This window comes from Xyrauchen texanus, chromosome 9 (assembly GCF_025860055.1).
Source record: "Xyrauchen texanus isolate HMW12.3.18 chromosome 9, RBS_HiC_50CHRs, whole genome shotgun sequence".
Classification (NCBI taxonomy): Eukaryota; Metazoa; Chordata; class Actinopteri; order Cypriniformes; family Catostomidae; genus Xyrauchen; species Xyrauchen texanus.
The window spans coordinates 10,983,037-11,007,085 of NC_068284.1; the positions used below are offsets into that span (position 1 = coordinate 10,983,037).

Here is a 24,049-nt window from a genome sequence, read left to right on the forward strand (position 1 = left end):
ATGTCATGCCTGCCTTTAGTGTCCATTTCTTTTGACTTGATGCTTCTTAAACATTTTTTTGTTAGTAATGGATTAGTCTAAATTAATTAGTTACTATGAATCTAACTTTATCACAATGACAACATTTTGGTTTGTTATTTTAAAAGAGAGAATAATATATCATTATGTAGTGCAATGGCCCCCTGGCACACCACATTTTGCATGTCGCTCTTTTCTGTCACACCCAATTTAAGTCTCCACTCCACGAATTTGAGTCTCCACTAATGAGCTGATGAGTTGAACCAGGTGTGTTTGATTGAGGAGACATCCAAAATGTTTAGTGTTGTTGAGGGGCCTCCAGGACAGGTTTGAGAACCACTGATGTAGTGAACAACAGTACTGCAATGATTTTGTGATGTGGCATTGTTATATTGAACCTTAACTATTTTTGCATATCGACAGTTAGATCGCTTAGATATCATCTCATATTTATGATATTACAGTATATATTTTACAATTGAGACTTTTATATCTTTTTTATATCTTTTATGTCTGCTGGACAATGTTATGGAGTACTGTTGTACAGCTATTAGTCCCAATTGCGACATGTAACAAAAAATCCCATTGTTAATTAAATAAAATTGGAAATACAAGAAGGTTTCTTATTATGATTTACCTTATTTTTGTACTCATTATCTGTGGCAAATGCACTGTATTGATCTGATGATCTGCAGAATCAGATACCTTAATTCCTGTGACTAAACTGTGAGCTAAAATTAGATCCAATGCATTGGCTGTCTAAAAACCTAGGGAGCTGCCTTCTTAGACTGCATTGTCATAGGCGCGTTTGAGACAGAAACGCGTCAGATATATTTGCCAGTCTGTTTGGTTTTGTTGATACGTGAGTCATGAATTAATGATTCGCGTTGCGTCGTTTGACGCTTTCGCTTCGTCCACCGCCAGTAGAGAGCGGCAGAGCTATATATAGGGCAAAGTTATCGTTTCAAAGGGTTGACATATTGCACCCGAAATGTACTCTACCTGCGAGTAGTGTTCCCCCGCGCTGGAATTTCGCTAAGGTAAATAACGATTGTTGAACTAGATTCGGAATGGTCCAATGTCAGTTCGACGGGAGGGGTGTACGTCTATTAATATTTCACCTCTGCTCGCAATGAATCCTTAATGTGGCCTCGGATGAGTGACCATGGTGGCTGGAGATCATTATAAACTTAAGATCATTCTGCTTTCGACTAGAAGTGTGTTCAGAGAGCTTTTCTGCAGATATTAGGAGAACGAAATATGGACGAAACTACTCTATAGAATTTAACAGTGAAGAATGTACAGAGGTTATTTTGTGAAGTGACTTAGTTGAAGAAAGTGATTCTTGGTCAAATCATCTGCTTCTGTTTTTCTGATTTAGAGTTGCAGACTTGCTGAAGGCATGCTGGAAAAACTTGAACTTGATGATGAAGGTAATTTATGCTCATTCATCTTGCCAAAACCATGTACAAATCTAGAAATCTGAACTATATTTGACTAATTAGTTTTCAGTGTCATACTGCTCTTAAATATTGGTTTGGTGTATGTAAACTTTACACTTTCTATGGCATGCCTTTGTTGATGTAATAAACTAAACTCTAGGTTATATCTGGGAGGGATTGCTTGTTCAACCAGATCTTAGTTGAACTGCAACATTTAAGTATTAGATGAAACAGACAATGTATCAAAAATGTTTGTCTATTTATAAATGCAGTATCATTTTCATTTTGTGACTACATTCAGTTCTTCCGTTTTCAGCTTCTGAAGAGCCAGACAGTGACATTTACATGCGCTTTATAAAATCCCACAAGTGCTATGACCTCATCCCCACCAGTTCCAAACTAGTGGTCTTTGACACTACACTACAGGTAGGCTACATTTCCACTTTTTGCTGATGTCCAGCGCTTGAAAACAACGAGAAAGGCCTTACTAAAGCTTTGTTTACAGTAGCACAGTCATTAAAGGAATAGTTCAAAACTGAAATGAAAGTTCTGTCATTATTTACTCGCCCTCCCCTCGCATCTTTCCAAACACGTATGGTTTTCTTCCTTCCATGGAACACAAAGGGAGATATGCTGTCCAAAAATGTACTGTCCACGTGGTTTCCATATAATGAATGTGGCTGTCGAGCAACAAAAAATGTATAAAAAGTACCCAAAAGTATCTTAAAACTAGTCAACCTATGACATACAGTATGACTTGTCTTTTCCTTCTGAGTTGTATGGACTACTCTTATGATACTTCTATTTTTTTTGGAGCTTGATAACCCAAGTCCCCATTCATATTCATTGTATGGAAAAGAGTGTCAAGACCAGTATATTCTTTTACGTTCAGTACATTCAACCATTCAACACATCTCCTATTTTGTTCCACAGAAGTCAGTCAAACAGATTCGCTAACAACACTTTGTTTGGGGGTGAAATATTCCTATAAGACATGCTCAGGCAAACTACATGGTGATTTGGTTACTTTTTTCAGTTTTGTTTCAGTTGTAGTTCCAGCACATGATTTCCAAGTCATTGTGGTTAAAGTTTCATCATTAAATAAATCTAAGTTGGTGATTTAAATGGATGGGGTCTCTTTGAAGTGGACGGCGAGCAGTCATAAAGCTGGGTTTGTTATGGTTAAACAGTAATCTTGTGCAGGTATGTGCAGTTATTAGGGTTGGGGAGCAACACACCCATATAACTACTTAACCTTTTGACTTTATTCTGACTGAGGGCAAGTTTTATAGGCTCAGAGAAGAGGACTTTCCAAACTGGAATGTTTATGATCTTGTTGTCATGCATTGATTTGAATTCGGGTGAACGACACTGTGTTGTCATAGAATTTTGTGAATGAAAGTTTCCAAAAGGATCAAGTGTTGTACCTGTTTGCTTTGTAAACATATAAATCAATTTGAGTATGGCGTTTATATGCCATAAATAGAAGTAGGAAGAGGTAGTTTCGATCTGCCTTTTATATTGAAGGATTAACAAAAACTTTCATTTAATGGATGACTGGTTGGGTGTTCTAAACTGGAGACTGAAAACTAATTTTCATACGAAATGTTGCACCAAGGGTCCAAAATTAATACTCACCAAGCCTCAAATGTGAGAAAAAAGATTAGCTTTGGTAAGTAAATAAAATGTTGCTTCCAAGTTGGCCAGAACAATATTGGACCATATATTGCAATGTTACATGGTTTATATTGAATTTTGTAAGAATGAAAGTCTGACCCTTGCTGAGTAAATTTCACTTGCCATTGGCAGGTGTGGAAGGAAAAAAAAAAGTGCATTGTGCACCCTGGTTGCACCCAACTCATTGCGTCCACTGTGATTTTAGCTCACACTACCAGTTACTCTATAAGTACTTGTATGGTATCTGAAAAAAGCATTGTGTTGTGAACCCTTTGTTCTCTTCTAGGTAAAGAAAGCTTTCTTTGCCCTGGTTGCTAATGGAGTTCGGGCTGCCCCATTATGGGAAACAAAAAAGCAAAGCTTTGTGGGTGAGAAATCACTGCATTGAATCACACACACACATGCTCTCACCTGCATTTCCTTCATTGTTTTTACTGGTGTCTTTTTTTTTTTCATTGTAATTTTTCAGTCATGCAGAAAACATTTAACTTGTATAATCATGCACAGACTAATGAGATTAAATGCTCAGGGATGTTTCATTACGTCTTAAACGTAATGCCAGAATACTTAATCAGTAATCGAAAATATATTTTAAGCAATGAAAACATTGCTTTAGGGCATTATTTGTTCACCTGTAGCGTAATTGGAAATGCATAGATTAGGTAGCTAACCATGGTTGAAATTGGTTGGCTGCTTCCTTCATGGATTTTTTTGTACTTATTGAACTATTGTTAGATACATGCAAAGAGAAGATCTTTCAGGTTGTGGTTTTTATAACTCATGATATGTTTCCTCATTAGGAATGTTAACCATCACAGATTTCATCATCATACTGCACAGATACTACAAGTCACCACTGGTAAGAGTTAAGACACCACGGACAATCGAATGCAACCTCATAACATTAGATGACATATTACGATACAATAATATTTTCTGTTTGGCTGGTCACTTGCGATCTTGCTTGGTAGCACTGGCTTTATGTCTGATCATGGAGGCAATTATAGAATATTAAATACGAGTGCCAAATCAGAATTAAGCTTTTGGCATTTTCTCCTAGTAGACACAGAAGTTGAGCTGCTACATTTGGTATATTCACAATACAGCAGTGTTCATATTACGTATGTATGACTCTTAACGTTATTTTAAGTCATGCTCTATTTAATATATGCCTCAGGTGCAAATATATGAGCTGGAGGAGCATAAAATCCAGACTTGGAGAGGTAAATATTTTTAATTTCAGAGAGTTTTACCATGGCTTGTTCTCATTTGAAATGTCACCATGTCTAATCATTTACCTTTATTCATTTTCATTATTGATTAAGGTGTTTTAATTTGTATTTTTCTGCTTTTGCCAACAGAACTTTACCTGCAAGAAACTTTTAAACCTTTAGTCAACATATCTCCAGATGCAAGGTGAGCCATTTGGACCTCATCATATTTTTGTAGAGCATTTTATCACATTCGTTGCATGATGTTTTTGGGAACATTCTCCTAATTTGAAACGAAATCACCAATACATTCACATGACTTAACCCAGCTATTATCTTTTCATTAGGGTTTGCAGAACTGTTAATTGGGAAACCTAGTGCATTTAGTTTTTAACTCTCTTTTTTTTTTTTTCTAGTATATTCGATGCCGTTTACTCCCTCATCAAAAATAAGATCCATCGTTTGCCGGTGATCGATCCTGTCACAGGAAATGCTCTGTATATCCTCACACACAAGAGAATCCTCAAGTTTCTGCAGCTCTTTGTAAGTATGGGAACATAAAAGACCGATAAGTTAGAAGGAAGTGGTTCTATTCATACAATTATCATACTTTTTTGTATTTATTTTATATATATATATATTATTCTTTATCACTCCCTTTTTTGAACTGTTGCCCTCTGGCCAGCGCTACAGAGCGCTCTGCACCAGGACATCCAGGCATTAGAACAGTTTTTACCCTCAGGCAATTATCCACATGAACATGTAAACTGCCTTCAGTACTCCCATAGTTCTATAATGCATAAATATGTCATATACATTCATAAATTCAATTATATTTAATTAAATAACTGTACATACCCCTACCTTCTACCTTGCAAATACTGTATATTATCACTTGTTCATATACATATGCCATTCTATGTTGTATGTCCTATCTATTTTTTTATTTATTGTACACTAACAGCCAAAAGTTTGGAATAATGTACAGATTTTGCTCTTATGGAAAGGAATTGGTACTTTTATTCACCAAAGTGGCATTCAACAGATCACAATATAGTCAGAACATTAATAACATGAACAATTACTGTTACAGTTTGAAATAAAATGTTCAGAACTTCTTAAACTACTCCAAAATCATCACAAAATCCACCACATGCAACAATGACAGCTTTGCAGATCCTTGGCATTCCAGCTGTCAGTTTGTCCAGACACTCGGGTGACATTTCACCCCACACTTCCTGTAGCACTTGACATAGATGTGTCTTGTCGTGCACTTCTCGCACACCTTACAGTCTAACTGATCCCACAAAAGCTCAATGGGGTTTCCAATTATCTGTTGTACAATGTCTGTGTTTCTTTGCCCACTCGAACCTTTTCTTTTTGAGTTTCTGTTTCAAAAGTGGCTTTTACTTTGCAATTCTTCCCATAAGGCCTGCACCCCTGAGTCTTCTCTTTACTGTTGTACATGAAACTGGTGTTGAGCAGGTAGAATTCAATGAAGCTGTCAGCTGAGGACACGAGAGGCGTCTATTTCTCAAACTGGAGACTCTGATGTACTTAACCTCTTGTTTAGTTGTACATCTGGACTTCCACATCTCTTTCTGTCCTTGTTAGAGCCAGTTGTCCTTTGTCTTTGAAGACTGTAGTGTACTACTTTGTATGAAATCTTCAGTTTTTTGGCAATTTCAAGCATTATATGGCCTTCATTCCCCAAAACAATGATTGACTGATATGTGAAAGCTGTTTCTTGTTTGCCATTTTTTTACTTTAAATAGACCTTAAGACATGCCACTCTATTGCACACTGTGGCAACTCCAAAGCAAAGACAATGTTAAGCTTAATTTAATGAACCATCTAGCTTTCAACTGTGTTTGATATAATGGCAAGTGATTTTTCTAGAACCAAATTAGCAGTTTAGCATGATTACTCAAGGAGATGTTGGAGTGATGGCTGCTAGAAATGGGGTCTGTCTAGATTTGATCAAATATAATTTTTTTTCAAATAGTGATGGTGCTGTTTTTTACATCAGTAATGTCCTGACTATACTTTGTGATCAGTTGAATGCCACTTTGTTGAATTAAAGTACCAATTTCCTTCCGAAACAGCAAAATCTGTACATTATTCCAAACTTTTGGCCGCTATTGTATGACTCTTATATTCTGTGTTTCACTGTAACGTTCTGTTGCACTTGCTTGTTTCTCCTATCACCGAAATAAATTAATTGTGTATGTGAGCATACTTGGCAATAAAGCTCTGATTCTGATAATCAGCTAATCTAAATCGTAAAAGGTCACTAAAACTGCATTTCCCCATGTACTCGCAGTATATGTTGTGATGTTATAGGTGTGTGAGATGCCTAAACCAGCATTCATGAGACAGACTCTAGAGGAACTGGGCATTGGCACATATAGCAACATAGCTTTCATTCACCCAGACACACCCATTATTAAAGCACTGGGCATCTTTGTGGAAAGAAGAGTATCTGCCCTGCCTGTGGTGGATGTTACAGGTAAGAACACATTTTCCTAAGCTCTGTCTGCTCATTTATATACCACAATCATTCTTCATTCAAGCCTGTGTTTTGTCATAAATGCAAAACCATTTAAGCACTGAGACATCTGGTCTACATCCATATTTAGAAACATGTTCATTGTACACTTATCTGTACTTTGCCTCTTTTTTTTTTTTTCTCACAGGAAAGGTTGTGGACATTTACTCCAAATTTGATGTCATTGTAAGTTTGTAATTTCCTTAATTTTTGGAGCTGTAACCTCTTCGTAATGCAGCTTTTTGTAGTACTGTACTTTGCTATAGGGGACTGTCTCACTTTTTACTTTAATATTATTTATAAAACAGAAAACGTATTTTGAGCAAGGAAATGTATTTGTATTTAATAATAAATTAAATGTATTTAATTTGTAGTACCACCTAGGAAAATAAAATCTGATGATACATATACACCGATCAGCCACAACATTAAAACCACTTGCCTAATATTGTGTAGGTCCCTCTTGTGCCGCCAAAACGGCACCAACCCACATCTCAGAGTAGCATTATGAGATTATATTCTTCTCACCACCACAATTGTACATAGTGGTTATCTGAGTTTCCGTAGACTTTGTCAGTTCAAACCAGTCTGGCCTTTCTCTGTTGACCTCTCATCAACAAGGAGTGGTGGTGGCGTAGTGGTTAAAGCACACGGCTTTTAATCAGAAGGTCACAGGTTCTAACCCCACGGCCACCACCATTGTGTCCTTGAGCAAGGCACTTAACTCCAGGTTGTTCCGGGGGGATTGTCCCTGTAATAAGTGCACTGTAAGTCGCTTTGGATAAAAGCGTCTGCCAAATGCATAAATGTAAATGTAAACAAGGTATTTCTGTCCACAGAACTGCCGCTCACTGGATGCTTTTTTGTTTTTGGCACCATTCTGAGTAACTTCTAGAGACTGTTGTGTGTGAAAATCTCAGGAGATCAGCAGTTACAGAAATACTCAAACCAGCCCAACTGGCTGGTTTGCAGATCTTGATATACACCAAAGATTAATACTTGGTCTATTTACTATTAGTAGCATATAATGTATTTGTGGTTGGGGTGAAATTGTAATTGACATTGAGATACCAGTTATGTGTTGTCATATAATGCATTGTATATGTATGGAGAGGTTGCTATAGCATTGCATTGTTCATTAGTGTCATGGGTGTGTTTGCAGAACCTGGCTGCTGAGAAGACCTACAATAACCTGGACATCACCGTGACCCAGGCTCTGCTGCATCGCACACAATACTTTGAGGGGGTTATGAAGTGTTACCGGCATGAGACTCTGGAGACGATAGTGGACAGAATCGTCAAAGCCGAGGTGCGATTTACTTCATTTTTTTATACAGTCATTTTTTATTTCTCTCTTCTGGTTTGATTTTTCACTTCTCGCTTTTTCTGCTAGTAAGTGAAAAACCACAAGGGGCGATACATTTATAGAAACATTCCCCAGTTATTTTTTAGCATAATGTTTTTGGACTGCTTCTATGGAATACTATTTATTTGACCCCAGACAATAATTTTGACTCGTCCCTCTGTGACTGTTTACCTGGACACCAGAAAGTGAGTTGCGAAAGTAGCGTTCCTGTTTACATTCACTGTATAAGGAGTGAGCCGCAGTGACACCGGCAAAAGCAGTAATGATCCTGAATGTGTCGGAAAAACCAGCAAGAAACTGTCTGAACATTTTGTGAGAGAAAGGCACATTAGAGTTGTGCCGACAGACGATGATCTCAGGGATCGATGATGGACAGAGTGATCGCCAATAGCTGATGCCTTTGACCATGTCAAGACGATATTTGGCTTGTTTTCCAATGTATTAAATTATTATCATTATTAGGCTATTATTATAATCAAATTAATATAACAAATAATTTGCCCGTAGACACACGCTTGAAGAAACACTTTATTATATTATTAAGAACAAGTGACCGAAAAGCGTCTACGCACATGTATGACACGCTGGGTGTACAGAGGCGTGCGGTCTCTAAAACGTTCTCACTCTTTCTTTGTGTCTTCTGAATTGTTTTGTAGTTGCAAGAAAATTATCATCTCTGAGTGCTGCAAATAACCTCAGACATCTCAGCTCAGGAGGTGTTTTGAGTTCAGTTCACTTTATTTCCACAGAGCAGGTCATTGTGAACGCAACTCTGCAGCCGTAAAATAATACAAAATATATAAAATAAGACTTAAACACGTTCACCTCGAACCATGATTTATATTCCATGATTTATATTTCATTTATTATTATCATCATTATAATTATTATTTTTACATTTATTAATGTTTTTATGTCTTCATTTGTATAATTTTCCACCTGCATGATTAGACGGATTATTGTCTGATGGTTAATGGAGAGGTGTATATATGTATATATTTTTTTTTTATCACTCTTTTTGTTTAGTGTGGAGTGCAATTTGAAATTGATTTTAAGTTTTTTATTTATTTATTAATTTTCAATGCAAAATCACTCAAGCAACAATATTCACCTCAGCCCGGGATGATGTTCAGTACTTTGCAAAAGTTTTAGGCACTTGTGAAAAAAGTTGCATAGCGTGGATGTCTTCAAAAATATTGCCATAAATTGTTTTCATTTATCAGTTTACATCATACAAAGTTCAGTAAACCTAAAGGTAAATCAATATTTGGTGGGACCACCTTTGCCTTCAAAATTGCACCAATTCTCCTAGGTACACCTGGACACAGTTTTTCTGGCTTGTTGGCAGATAGGATGTTCCAAGCTTACTGGAGAATTCACCACAGTTCTTCTGTATATTTTAGGTTGTCTCAATTGCTTCGGTCTCTTCATGTAATCCCAGACTGACTCGATATTCTGTGGGGGCAATGCAATCTGTTGCAGGGCTCCCTGTTCTTCTATTTTAATCTTTTCTATTTGCAAAAGTAAAGTTTGGGAGTCTAACATTTATATTTCCTATAGACACACTAAAGCTGAAGATATAGATGACCATATTAAGACAAATGTGGCACAGTGCTGTAATTGGAGATATACAATATAACCGTGTGAAAGGAGGGAACAAAATGAATTTATTCACACACATTGTGTATTTTCCCGGACAACTAAATACCCGACCGTTAGAGAATGCTCAGATGAAGTAGGTTCTTTGGCAGAAATGTTGCCCTTCACAACTGTTTTAAAACCATCTTTCAAAAAGTTGAACAACACTTAATTTTAATTGCACTTTATTTATTTTTCCAGTTTCATTTGAATTTTTTTGTTTAAAAAATAAAGTTCAAAGTTTGAAAGCATGGTGTCTTGCTTTATTGTGTAGGCTTAACCCTTACCCCGCTTAACGAAAATTACCCCATCGTAACACCTAGTGTCAAACCTGCGGTAATACTGGTTTTCGTCGGTTTCAACTTGAACACTACACCCTTGACCAATTTTCTGCGACCAACCGACCAATCAAAACTTGGTCAACCAAGACTCTTCTCATCGACTAACATTTGCTTGACTATTAGGGGGCAGCCCTTATAGTTTATAGTGCACTGAACTCCCAGAAATGTTTTGGTGACTTATTGTTTGGTTCCATCCTATGACGTTTGCTATTTGGTCTGTTCCACGCACATGCGCACTCTTCAAAAACCTGTTAGAATGCCGCTTTTGTGTTAAACCACTTTCTCTTAATACCTTAAACGGAAATCTGCATTCTCGTTTATACTGTATGACATTTCAGAATGCTGCTTTCTGCAAAAACCCTGGAATAAACTACTTTCTTAAGTGCATGTAAACATGGACACTATCTATATATAAACAGTGCAACCGGTTCCGGAAGTAAAAATCCCATACATTTCTTCCAAAGGGAAATCGACTGTTAACCATGAGCTCAGATGTTGTTAATCAATGGTATATGCCTCTTTTGAAGCCATTGGTCCTGATTATTTCAACTAATTAAAAAAAAATCATATTTAATAGAATAATTCCTAGTGTAGAACTACACAACCCATGATCCTGAGGACCGATCCACCAATGAGAGAATTGCAGCCAACAAAATGTTGCAAAAGATATATGCAGTGACCGCCCACTCACATGACGCACTGCAAATGAAGCAACTGACTCCCAACACTCTCAAACTGCTTATTTATTCGTATAAGCACAACAAGGCAGCATAAAAGAGACCCCTAAGACTCCATTGGTTTAATCAATGTCTTCTGAAGCGATCCAATCTGTTTTCGGTGAAAATACACCATTTAACTGCTTTTTAATTTGATATCTTGACATCTGCAGTCTTTTTGGCGATCACCATTTCAAGCTCGATTACACTTCCTAGCACCATCAAGCACACTGCATGTGTCAAGCACTAGGAAGTGTGATCGAGCTTGAAATCATGATCATGCCTTGAGAAGCAATGGCATTGCTTGTGAAAAACGAGTGGTGATTATATTTTATTCTGATTGTAGTTTATTCCCTCATGAAATGTAAGGTACACAGTCTTGTATCTTTGTCTATTTTTTTGCTTTTTAAATATTTGTTTCCTTCAAAACAAAGTTTGTAATGTTGTAATTCACCATAAGGCAGGTTGGTTTGGTAAATGAATCATGGCTTAGAAGTCTTTTAAGAAGAATATTATGAAATCTCTATGGAAAAAAATGAATGGGAAAAATACTTCTGGAAACATGGGCGTGCAATTTTGCACTCTACACTTATTATTGGAAGTATTTTTCCAAAATGTAACACTTAGAAATTGCACCATGTGATAGCATGGTGTGATAAAATTGCTTACCAACCCTGTCTGTTCCAAGTAACATCCAAACTCAAGTGTATTACTGTAAACACATTTGCTGTTGCAAACTGAGGTACAAATTAATTATCTGTGGTAATTGACAACATGCAACAGATATTGTCCAAAGATGTTAGGTTTAAAATAACCCAGAATTTTCCTGGAAATGCTGCCCTAACAGGTTCATTTCTGCTTCTGGATTTTAGTTTGTCTGCTTATTGTGTAAAATGTGTCTGTCCTGCAGGTGCACAGGCTAGTTGTGGTGGATGATAACTCCAGTATTAAGGGCATCATCTCTCTGTCTGACATCCTGCAGGCGCTGGTACTCACCCCCGCAGGTATAGACGCACAGAATTCCTAATCCCATCTTCCATTTCACTTTTCCTTCTCTCCTCTCAACTTTTCCCCGGACCCACCTCTCCTCTCCCTGGACATCCTTCACATGAGTGTCCCTCTCTGACCCCCTGAGCACAGGTACAGTCATAGATATACTGTGTTCTGATTGGTCCTGCTGAACCTGTTGGCTTGTTATGATTGTTATGAACGAAGCACAGTATGATGGCATCATAAGCAGTTGCCTGATGTAGGTCAATGTAATGATTTTGTATTGCACAAACCGCTTATACTGAATTAGGGTTGTGCTGTATTGTAGGTGTAGGGTGAGAAGTATCGCGATGCCAGAAATTTTAACTGTACAATATCATCTTGTTGCTAATTTCACCATATTAGCAAAATGACACTTAAATGAACTTCTCCGGTGCAGCTCGGAGACTTCAGCTCAAGAGTCGCCACGGGATTATCCCAGCGTTAATGGGGGAAAAAACAGTAAGAACTCAAATGTCTGTCAAAATAAAAGTCCCGATATTAAGAACGTAGCAATAATATATTAACAATTATATAATATTAAATGGTTGTTTTTATCATCATTATTATTTGTAAGCAATATCACAAATGCAAGTGTTTGTGATTCAGCCATAGCAGCCTTGTGTCACAGGTAATCCGCTGTTTTTTCCATTAATACTGTGCAGCTAGCTCTGTTGTGCAGCATTTTAATTGACCAAAAATAAAATTGCAATTTGTTTGTAAAAACAAAATATTATTATTATTATTTTATTTGATTATAGCTTTATGTATCGGTTTGATTAAACACCATTTGATCATAACATTTTACATGGAATCCAGAAAAATGTTAATGGAAAACACATAATTTGTATCAGAAAGACTTTATGCATTTCTTTTAATCAGTTGTTTTCTGTGTAATTTCATCAAAAATCTAAGGCTTTTTATTTGTTGATTTATAGTATCGATACTGAGGTACCAGGGCTCATATCGTACTGAAACCAAAAACTTGGTATCAGAGCAACCCTATACTGTATATGACTGCAAGTTGACCTGACAGAACAGTGACGTGCACAGACCTTAGCAGGGACGGGGCGGAAGGATAAAAAAAATGGCACTTTAATAATAAATACTTAACTAATTTCTTTGCTTTTTGAGTTTAACCATTAACTTGTATATACAGTACATATTGTACCTAATTTTTTACATTTTTCCTTTATCACAAATAATAGCCAATTCTGTTATATTTCTCACAAAAAGCACCATGGTATGACTCTTATTTATTTTCAGAGCATGTGATAACCCCATGTTTATGACATGTGTCTTAGTAAAACCGTGGTATTTTTTAAAGTACCTTGGAGTCCCATGACTGTAACGTGAAATATCAACATGATCAATCATTCAGTACCGTGGCTTTATGAGAATGACTGTGTTCTGCGAATGCTACAGGGTCCTTGAGTAACATATAACATACAAGTAAGGGCAGCCAGTGGAATTTCTGGTACCCCCCAGGGAGTTGGTGCCCTACACAGACTGTGTAATACGCGTATAGGGAGCTGCAGTACTGTGGTATCCTAATGGTGTTTTTCTGAAAATGATTTGTCTAATTCTTATAAAATAATAGCTTATTAATTTCAACAAAACCAAACCTGCTTTAGCTGAACCGTCTCCTTCAGTTTGTCAATATTCTCAAAAACATGAATTGAATGTCTATTACTGAAACCCATCGCTCCCATTATAATTAATTCATCTGTCTCCACTGGTGGTGCACAATGTCAGAAATACGTTAGCAATCGGGTATTATCTTTTGATGAACTCAACACAATACATGGAGTGGACATTTTATCTGACCCGTTACACTTCTGAGGTAACGGCACTTCGATGTTGTTGGGCGAATTCCAAACTGCATTTTTTGCTTCCTTGAAGGGCTGTCCTGTGGGAGGGGATGCCACTCGAAAGCTTGTTCAAAACGAAAGTAAGAAAATGAATCTCATCTCAGTCAGACCTTCCGGAAGACTGTTAGCGAGGGGTACATTCATGCATTAATGCCATGTTTCCTTCAGAGTACCCTCTTCAAGGGCTCTGCACTATAGGGCATAGGGAGGATCACTTGCGATTGGGATCTGCTGTAGTACGTGCTCTTAAAGGCACCTCCGCTGAATTTTCTTTAATCCATCCATCCATCCATCGTCAACCGCTTATCCTGTGTACAGGGTCGCGGGGGGCTGGAGTCTATCCCAGCTAACATTGGGCGAAAGGCGGGGGACACCCTGGACAGGTCGCCAGTCCATCGCAGGAATTTTCTTTAATATGCCAGATATTTACAAAAATCTCATAACACAATATTACTGTTATTGTGAGATTATGGCGAGATTTTAATTTTGTTTTAACTTTTAATTTATTAAAATGTCTCCCCTTTTTCTGGATGATCAAAAGGGCACCTTTTAAATTTGCGCCCCTGCTGCCCCCGTTTTGTGCACGTCAGTGTGACAGAATGTGTTCATGGCAAACAAGTTTGAATAGTGATTGGAATATGGAATGTGCCCTTCTAAAGCCTGCTGGGGAAACAGCTTGAAACACTTTGCATCTCTCAGATGAGGTTTGGCATGGTAATTTTAATGTCTGGAGCTGTAAGCAATGTTCTTTTAATAGCAAAAATAAGAAGTTTACATTTGACGTTATTGCAGCAGTGTTCTCTCAGTCATAGAAAGACTGGAAATGTCAGAGAATTTAGAAATTGTGGCTTCCATGCCTTGAAATGTCATAAAAATTAATACCATCTTAAAAATGCATGGAAATTCCAATAGTGAATATGCTTTCTAGTTATATTCAGCTTACAGTCACCTTTATGGTAATATCAGGGAATTTTGTTCATTCTAACCAAGAGTTGTCTTCCTGTCTAAGAGCTGTATGTCTGTCTATATATCTAAGAGAGCTGTCTGTCCATCTAAGGTCTGTCTGTCTGTCTAAATATCTAAGAGAGCTGTCTGTCTAGCTAAGAGTTGTCCGTCTGTCTGTCTCTCTCTGAGTTATCTGTATCTCTCTGTCTGTCCAAGAGCTGTCTGTCTATCCATCCATCTAAGTTCTGTCTGTGTGTATATTTATCTAAGAGTTGTCTGTCTGTCTAAGGGTTGTCTATCTATCCATTGGAAGAGCACTGGTCAAAGTGGGGGAACCCTGTAACCCATGTCTATTTGCTATGTATAGTAATTTGTGGCTGCAGTCACCAATTTATTGAAAGTGTTCAAAGTGCATTTTTAAAAACTGTGTCCTGTAGTTAAAAAGTGAGAGATCTTGGGGGGGGGGGGCGATTAACTGTTTCATTTTAATTTAATTTTTCTTTCATATTTTGTTACACAGGAGGGACAGTGTGACTGAATGACAAGACAAAAGACAATTTTTGGGTGTAAGAGAGATGCAAGAAATTTTCCACTTTGAGAACCGACTGGTCCAGACAGCGTTCCTAACACTGATCCTGATCTGCACACGGAAGAGAACAGCTGGAAGCACACAAATGCATTGTAGATCTTCATTTAAGTGTTGAAATGGGGTTGTGCCCTGCACGATATCTGCAGCTGTAATAATGGACATGTGATCATAGCGCACAAATGTTTATGGTGGGCCAGCACTCAGAATCTGCCTGTACACACGCCTGCTCTAAATGCTGGGCATGTTTGCATGGTCATGCTGCTGGTTTTAAAATCTGTCACTGACATCACTAAATCAGGCCCGAAGATGAAGTCTCATTTTGTGTTCCAGCAGGGTCTGTGTTATAGCATCATGCATGGCAATCCACTCTTGGCTGGATGTCTGAAGTAAAACTGGAAAGACCTCGCAGAGAGTAGAGAGTATTAGTTAGCTGAGACCTATAGACATGCATGTAGTGTTAAAGCAGTCTCTTGATTCTTGTGCAATAGCCATTAATTGCCAATGTCTTTCAACTTGCTAGTAGATTTTGCAAGTGTGTATATCCTGTAGACATTTGGTAAATAAAAGTGTTTTTTTTTTTTTTTAAATGCTTGCTGAATGGGAGTATCTAATAAAAATGTCCAGGTCACCATAAGAGAAAAATACTATATTTAATATTTGCATAATGCAAATGAAGCCTGTTTTTAAGGCTCTGTGATTTTTTTTTTTTTTTTTTTTGTCACAATGCAAAAAATCTTGATGGTACAAAATAGGCTTAATTTTCCTAAAGCTAAATGTAATTTTGTATTTATTTTTTTTAATGAATTTATTTTGGGGTGATAAAAGACAGGTTTCATGAAACTGCTGGTTTTCTTTTTCAGCATTGGCATACTACTGTATGAATTGTGCCTTTGAACCCTTGTAAATTGTCAATAGAAAAATGAATGTACTACCCAACTGAATATACAAACTGACTGGCTGTATTTTTACTGGAACAAAGAATGTGTTCTGAAAAGAGACTATGTATACAGAGTTTTATTTTTGTATTGTGAGTTTTGCTGGTTTGGAAAACCGTGTGCACAACCCATCTTATGCACTATAAGGCGCATGAATGTCATAGCTTACAGATACAGATCCAAAACATGCTTCTTTGCACCCCAGTGATATGCTGAGTTGCTGTATATACAACTGCTCTGAGGACAAATGCCTTATAATGTTGTACTGGTATAGGTTAAAAGATGATCAATTATGTATATTTGATTGCATTTTTTTTTCATTATTAGAACTGTTTTTTTCAGTGAAAGATGGAATTGTTAGGTCCAGAAATTAAATGTACACTATTGTTTGATTTTTATTTTTTATGTGGTTGAGCTAAAATATATTGATAATGCATTAACATTTGTTTGCAATGTGTTTTTGTGCCTATGTGATGTTGAAGCACTGTGGTTGTTCATTTGAATGAGTCCCATGTGTCATTCTGTTTGCTACTAAGCACTTTCACATGTAGACTCCACCACACTGCAGTTCTTTCAAAGAAAATGTTAAATCAAAAAGCAACTTTGTTCTCTACATTTATTTGTAACTAATAATCAACCTACAACTATCATTCATTAATGTGTTTGGCGCCACCGTGTGGTTAAATATTGCACCCTGTATTTTGTGCCACAGAGTAGTCTGTCAGGGGGACAGAGCAATCAATTTGTCATGCATTATTGACATAATATGGAAATTAATTTATTTTCAAAAATCAATCATTTTGTAGGTTATATATGTGTGCGTGTTTATGCTACATTGTGGTGACTTTGACCCCACAATGGGAAAAGCAGGTAATGCGGTGCTCAAAGTTCAAATAATTTGTTTATTTTTTATGTTGCTGCCGTGCTAACGAAGGGTTAACCAATGAATACTCGACAATTTAGATGATGCATCATGGTATATGTGGTCACCTACCTTGTGGGGCCCAGCCAGTGGTCCCCATAAGGGAAATGACTTACACATAATAAACTGTGTAAGTTTTTAATGTAAAAATCCAAAAAGGTTTATGTGAGGGTTAGGGTATAAAATATGATTGTTAAAATAAAATCATGGAAGTATATGGAGAGTCCCCACAATGATACAAAAATGTGTGTGCGTGCGTGTGTGTTTATGAGGACTAAATCTTGGCAAACCACCTTTTAAGTGAGTACATCTTGGTAAAGCTAGGACAAAATTGTAGTCCTCAATTTATTTTGAGCAAAATAGCCTCCTTTGGGTGCAGTGCAGGCATTAAGCTGTACATGTTTCTCCAAAGACATCAGTCAATACCTAATCATGGTAAAACTGTTTTCTTTGACCTCTTGAGCGACCCCTAAGGTTAAAGACCTATACTACAGATGTTTTCTAATTGAAACCGGAAGACCGCACCTCGGGATTTTTGATTGGCTGGTTCAGCGATTTCTGTGATTGGCCAAGTTGTTTGAGCTTTGTAGGAGGAGGGGGCTGAATCTGATATGTGGTTATTTACTGTAATAACATGAGGGAAACGCTGTGCTTAAAGGGTAACTAAACCCCTGCTCAGAGTCTGACTCCACCCACTAGCAATATTTGAAAAATGCTCGAAAAGTGGGTAGACACCAGCGGGGATAGAGGGGACGAAACGAGGGCTGGGCTGAGCGGGGGGGCGTGCACCTGAGACCCGTAGTGACGGATTAATTGACAGCTGCTGTCAGACTCTAAAATGGAGAGTGACTGGAGTGGTAATTTTCTCCAGGAGTATTACTATTATGTTATTATTATTCCTCACATGGTCGCAAGACGACATGTACATGAATTTGATGAGTTTTATCGAGTTGATGTCAATAGCGCGCGCTCTGTAGGCATATTCATATTTTGCCGCTATGTGAAAAAATCCAGCAAATGCGCCGGCGCGTTTGTCTACCCCAGAGGATTAACTTTAGCCTAACCATAAATTGTGATTCAAATATATATGATCACTCACCTCAAGACACCACTGCGGTGGTAGAGTCCATGCAGGAGGAGCAGCGTTTGGCACTGCGGTACTTTTCAGCGCAAGCTGTTTGGAGAAGCCCATTTCCACCTCCACTGCATTGGAGAAGCAATCCCGCGTAAAATGCAGTTTGCACACTCCTACAGCTCTAGGCGGGAACTCGCGGTCTTCCAGGCCAAGGACATGCAACCACTGGCGCCTAATTTCCAAGTCTGCTGGAAAGCTATACAGTCCAGCAGTGCTGTTGCAACCAGCAACACTACACCTACGTACCATCCTGACCACTGTACTAAATACAGATAATCTACGCTAACTTGAAGCTATCCTAACTGACGCAATATGCTACTAACTAACTATGCTTCTAACAATACTACACTAACAAATATGCTAAAAACTACCTAGACTCAATAATCTTAATAACTATATAAATGCTATGCTAAATAGATGCTAAAATACTCTATCCTGATCATTTTCAATACTCGCAATTCCAACTCCTGACTCGCTACAGTGGTTTTGACGAAACGAGATGGTTTTTATACTGCCATGGGCGTGGTAGCTCGTACCAAGGGCGTGGTGAGCTGGAACCTGCTTATGTCAGCTGTCACCGGTTACGTCATGAAGTACCGCAAACAGCCAATAGGAAAATTCAACTGCAGTAGCCACCGTTCAACCTGAAGAGGGCAGCACTCAGACGTTTTTACACCATATATTGTAGAATTAAAACACTTTATACACAAATGTCAAAAAAATTACTTGAATCAATGACCAGTACTAATAAAGCCCCATTCTTACAGATCATTAACTAAAAAAAGTTGGTTTAGGGTTTAGTTACCCTTTAAAGATCAAAACATTTGTTTTTTAACCCCGTTGCGGCCATGCTGACGAAGGTTTTAACAATGAATTCTCGACAATATAGATGTTGTATTTGTGGTGCCACCCCTAAAATCAAAACAAGACATTCTCTGCAGCGTGTTTCATGTCAATGTGGCGCTTGTTGCTGGCGTTGAGCGGTCTGTTGACGTCCCGACGCGAGTCTGCATTTCCATTCCGAAGTTATCCATCCATCGACGGCGCTTTTTCCTAAGAAGGCTTTAAACTCCTGTTTGTAGGTGAAGGTAATGGTGAATAAAGAGTTGGGCATATTTTAATACATTTGATACATTTTGAATTTTGATAAATGTGAATTTATCACCCATCACCACTCATATATTATCACCACATAGGCCTATACATATATTATCACCACAAATATATGTATATATATATATTTCAAAGAGGTTAGATTAGAGTTTTGAACACTATGCTTGATACACACTTTTTTCTTCCCACTTTATTTGATTTACAGATTAAAATAATTTGCAGTAGGCTATAACAACTCCAGCAATAGCCAGCTACGCATACAAAGAGCAAGGTGCTTAAAAGTTTTTTTTTTTTTTTTTTACAAAAGATCAATAATAATTAAAGACTTTTATGTATAAAAGGATTATAGCCCTTTGTTGATCACAGCACATTTGCAGGTGTTGCAATAAGCAAGCATTATATACTATGTTCTCTACAAGGTCTATGTATATAAGCCAGCCTCTGTGAATAAGTTGTCTTTTCTTTAAATAAATGTCTTCTGTGCTGGAGTGTTGTTGGAGCAAACCATAGTCAAATTCCTTTTAAATGCGACTTAGTCAATGTACAGTTGAAGTTAGAAGTTTACATACACCTTAGCCAAATAAATATTTCACAGTTCTTGAAATTTAATCGTAGAAAGCACTCCCTGTCTTAGGTCAGTTAGGATCACTATTTTAAGAATGTGAAATGTCAGAATAATAGTAGAGAGAATTATTTATTTCAGCTTTTATTTCTTTCATCACAATCCCAGTGGTTCATAATTTGACATACTATTTGTTAGTATTTGGAAGCATTGTGTTTATATTGTTTAACTTGGGTCAAATATTTTTTGTAGCCTTCCACAAGCTTCTCACATTAAGTTTCTGGAATTTTGGCCCATTGCTCCAGACAGAACTGGTGTAACGGAGTCAGGTTTGTACGCCTCCTTGCTCATCGGAATTCCAACTGGGAAACTTGTGTGGAAATGTTCAACTCCGACTTCTCTGACATGCAGGTGCGTGACGTCACACAAACCAACAAGGCACCCAGGAAGATGTACAAAATAAGTGATAAACTAAATAATACCATAATAACACTTTTATTAATCATTACATGATATTAAGCCTGTTTAACAAACACTAGCAGAGTAGCAGGTGTTCAAAACATGGTAAATGATACTATCTTTTGATAATCGTACACCTGTAGCACAAATGCTAGCGTTGCAGGTTGTTTATCAGGTGGATTGCTTGGAGACATCTCTGGTGACAGTCAAACACCTGCTAAGCTAACGGGAGTGTTGCCGTTTTTTTCTGGCAATGGAATGCATTTATGGTTGGAGATCGGAGATATTAAGTAGGAATATTTCTCATCCAACTTAAATGGAATGCAGCATTAGTCGCCATGTGCACTTGTTAATTGTAATCTGGCTTTTTTATGGCGGTTTTGGTGCAGTGGCTTTCTTGCTGTGCAGCGTTTCAGGTTATATCGATATATGACTTGTTTTACTGTAGATATAGATACTTGGCTACCCGTTTACTCCAGCATAGTCCATTTAAAGTGAAACAATCTGTCTGTAAGCAATTGTGGAAAAATGACTTGTGTCATGCACAACTTGAAAAAACTATAGTGCGCTAATATGAAATCTGTGGAGTGGTTAAAACATTTGTTTTAATTACTGAAACCTAAGTGTATGTAAACTTCTGACTTCAACTGTACATGATGAGTTCTGATCAGTCTGAATCAGTTTCTTCCACATTTCTTACAAATTTGTTCTCATTTCATTTTGTGAAAAGCTATGAATGACTTTCATAACTGAGATCCAAGGCATATATAATCTTAAACAGCATAGATAGCATAGACAGCAAATGCAGTTATTCAGATCCAGCAGGATGCCTTCAAAGACAAAACAAATGTAACTTTCAATACTACTGTAATTTTTGATCACATGAATCCAAACAGAGATGTGTCAATAGCAGTAGACTTGTCATCCACATCCTGCAAAGGACACAAAGATAAAAATGTGTAAATTAGGAGCATGATAATACAGAACATGAACAACTTTTAATCCTGTCTACATTTAAAAAATGTAAATACAAAGCAAGTTATGCTTATTCGCAACTTCACATGAAACCATACTCGGAGGTGTTCAGGAACAGATTTTGACCACATTCAAAGAGGGTGTAAATGTGAATGCATTTTCATTATTCGGATACAACTACGCAAGTAATTATATAATGAGGCTGCTACAGACATTTGTTGTTAAAGATCTATGTTGCAAGCTCTTGCCTTTTTTCCATTTGCTCTGCCACTGCAAAGTGAAGATCACAACAGACTGTGTCGTCTCGCAATCTTTTCTTCCAACTTAATGATAAATATCCCATGAATTATTTCATTGAAATACACTTGGAATATTTTGTCTAAAACACTCACACGCACCTCTCTCCTAGTCAGTTTTTTATTTTTAAAGATTATTTTTATGGCCTTTAGGCTTTATTTTTGATATGACAGTAGAGATATGGACTGGAAATGACATGGGAGAAGAGTGGGAATGGGATTGGGAAAGCACCTCACGAGCCGGGAATCAAACTCAGGTCATCTGTGATGCATCTACACCATATGTCAGAGCACTGCCCACTACAGCTCAGACTCCTGGTCTGTTACCTAAGAACTGTGGCAAGCGCTCATGTGAAAGCTTTGTGCGTTTTAAATGAGAAAAATATTTAGTGCTTATGAATCTCTCAATGCTAAATTTTCAATAAAGTTAAACCCCTGAACTGTCAAAGTGATGCGAAGCATCAATTATCCATCAATGTCGATTAAAGATAAAGAATTTTCAGTCAATGCAGCCCTCATGTAGCCTAATATATAAGTAGCGTTTTCCATTTTGCACAGGTAATTGTGGAAATGTAAACTGGAGATGCATTTGACAGGTTTAAATGCAATCCTCGTGTTTGCTGTCCAGTGCCAGTTTGTCTTATTCCCAGCCTGGTGTGTTGGTTTTCCAGTAGGTCAAGTTGATTGGTCCTGTTTATTATTCCCATCCCTACGTGTGGGTGTTCTTTCATTAAATGTTTTGTATTTAATAAATTCCCTGTTTTTTAAATCTTTGTTTGTGTCCTGTCTCTGATATTCTGTGATGGAAAAATATATTTTTTTAATGGTTCTCCTCCTCGCCAGCGTGCAGAGCATACCAAGAGGCTGTGGTGGGTAAAGCAGGAAGACCGTGTCTTATATCCGTGTGGGGATATTCCCTAGAATTCTTGTCACTGTCCTCGGGTCTGGGATACAAGCAGACCTGCCTAATTGACTTTTTTTGGGCAGGTCTGAATAAACCTATTAGATCCTGTGTCCCAGAATGGGGTAAGGATGAGTACTTTCTCGAGGCAGTCAGGCAAGCCCTTAAATGGGAATAAATTAGCACAGCCGGTGCTTCAGGAGACTTCCCATCCTCATCCTAATCCGAGGATGAGGGCACTCCCCATAGAGAGGTGGACGCCTCGGTCATTGCCCCGGCACCTCAAAGGAGGAATTGGAGAAGGAAGCCCAACCCATCGGCCGATTCCACCACTACTGACCACCAGGAGACTGTGGTCGATACAGCTGCTGATCACCAGGGGGCGGAAGCTGTCACAGCAGCAGTACTTCCCTCTGCCTGGAGGAGGGCACCTACTCCTCAGTCGCTGACAGCATCCATGGCCACAGAGGTTCAATCAAATAAGGTCTTCTTATTTGACATAATCATATAAAATGTGTAGACAAAACATTTGGAAATCAATAAATATAAACAAGTATTGTAAAAAAAAAAAAAAAAAATTTATTTTACATATTCATTTATTCAATGTTGTTAACACTGTTTATAGCTAAATTGACCCTAGCATAACATTTCTGTAATGGTATTTAGGGAGCTGATCATGTGCTGCATTAATGTAACTTTAAATTCAAGTGTCAATCAAGTCAATCACCACAAACAACAGTGCCGAACAACACTGTGCCAACCAACCCCAAAACAACAATCAACCTCAAAAGCACAACACAACTTTAATCATTAATTAACAAAGGTCAATAAACATTTTGTGACATTGCATGCATTTATTCTTTTATTGAAGAACTTTTATTTGCACGTAGTTGGGCTATTTTTTTCCACCAGAGAAATTCAACCAAGTATGAAAATTGTACCAACCAACCATGGGGGAGTACATTATACATAGGGGAGCTGCATGTACATGGAGGTAAAGAGTATGGATATAGTGGTGAGAGCTCGAGTGAGAGCTGCCTGTGGTGGTATCAAGTCAATGAAGATCTGTCTGTGGCAGGTGGAATGAGAGCTCCTTTCCGGCAGTGGCAGGTCGAGTGAGAGCTCTCCCTGCCACAGAAAGACTTTAACCCTACTGCAATTTAAAGTTGTCCAAATATTGATAGTTTGCTCGCAGACACAAAATTATTGGCATGTCGCGCACAGCGGGCTTGGGAAGTTTGGCTGTGATTTTCAGTTCTTTTTCCAGTCAAAGCATGTCATGTCTTCCATATGCATGAAGACAGAGAGAAAGACAGAGATAGCGTGCAGAGGATGGGAGCAACTCGAGCATGGATGAGCT

General features: G+C 37.8%; 1 protein-coding gene across 5 annotated transcripts in view; it reads left to right on the forward strand.

Moving 5' to 3' along the window:
• Positions 1 to 16,766, forward strand: part of prkag2b (protein kinase, AMP-activated, gamma 2 non-catalytic subunit b) — a 51,818-nt gene extending 35,052 nt beyond the window's left edge. For 3 of the 5 annotated variants that reach the window (XR_007971221.1, XR_007971222.1, XR_007971223.1), the window contains 12 exons: positions 1,400 to 1,451; positions 1,777 to 1,886; positions 3,424 to 3,505; positions 3,938 to 3,996; positions 4,315 to 4,360; positions 4,499 to 4,553; positions 4,765 to 4,891; positions 6,692 to 6,857; positions 7,045 to 7,082; positions 8,059 to 8,205; positions 11,868 to 12,097; positions 15,323 to 16,766. Coding sequence is in view for 1 of the 5 variants with exons in the window: in XM_052133542.1 (XP_051989502.1) it covers positions 1,400 to 1,451; positions 1,777 to 1,886; positions 3,424 to 3,505; positions 3,938 to 3,996; positions 4,315 to 4,360; positions 4,499 to 4,553; positions 4,765 to 4,891; positions 6,692 to 6,857; positions 7,045 to 7,082; positions 8,059 to 8,205; positions 11,868 to 11,961; positions 15,323 to 15,336 (990 nt within the window). In the remaining 4 variants the exon portion in view is untranslated. Of the gene's footprint in view, positions 1 to 964; positions 1,059 to 1,399; positions 1,452 to 1,776; positions 1,887 to 3,423; positions 3,506 to 3,937; positions 3,997 to 4,314; positions 4,361 to 4,498; positions 4,554 to 4,764; positions 4,892 to 6,691; positions 6,858 to 7,044; positions 7,083 to 8,058; positions 8,206 to 11,867; positions 12,098 to 15,322 lie in introns of those variants that run through there. The other 2 variants (XR_007971225.1, XM_052133542.1) reach the window with 2 other exon arrangements.
• The last annotated feature ends 7,283 nt before the right edge of the window (positions 16,767 to 24,049 follow it).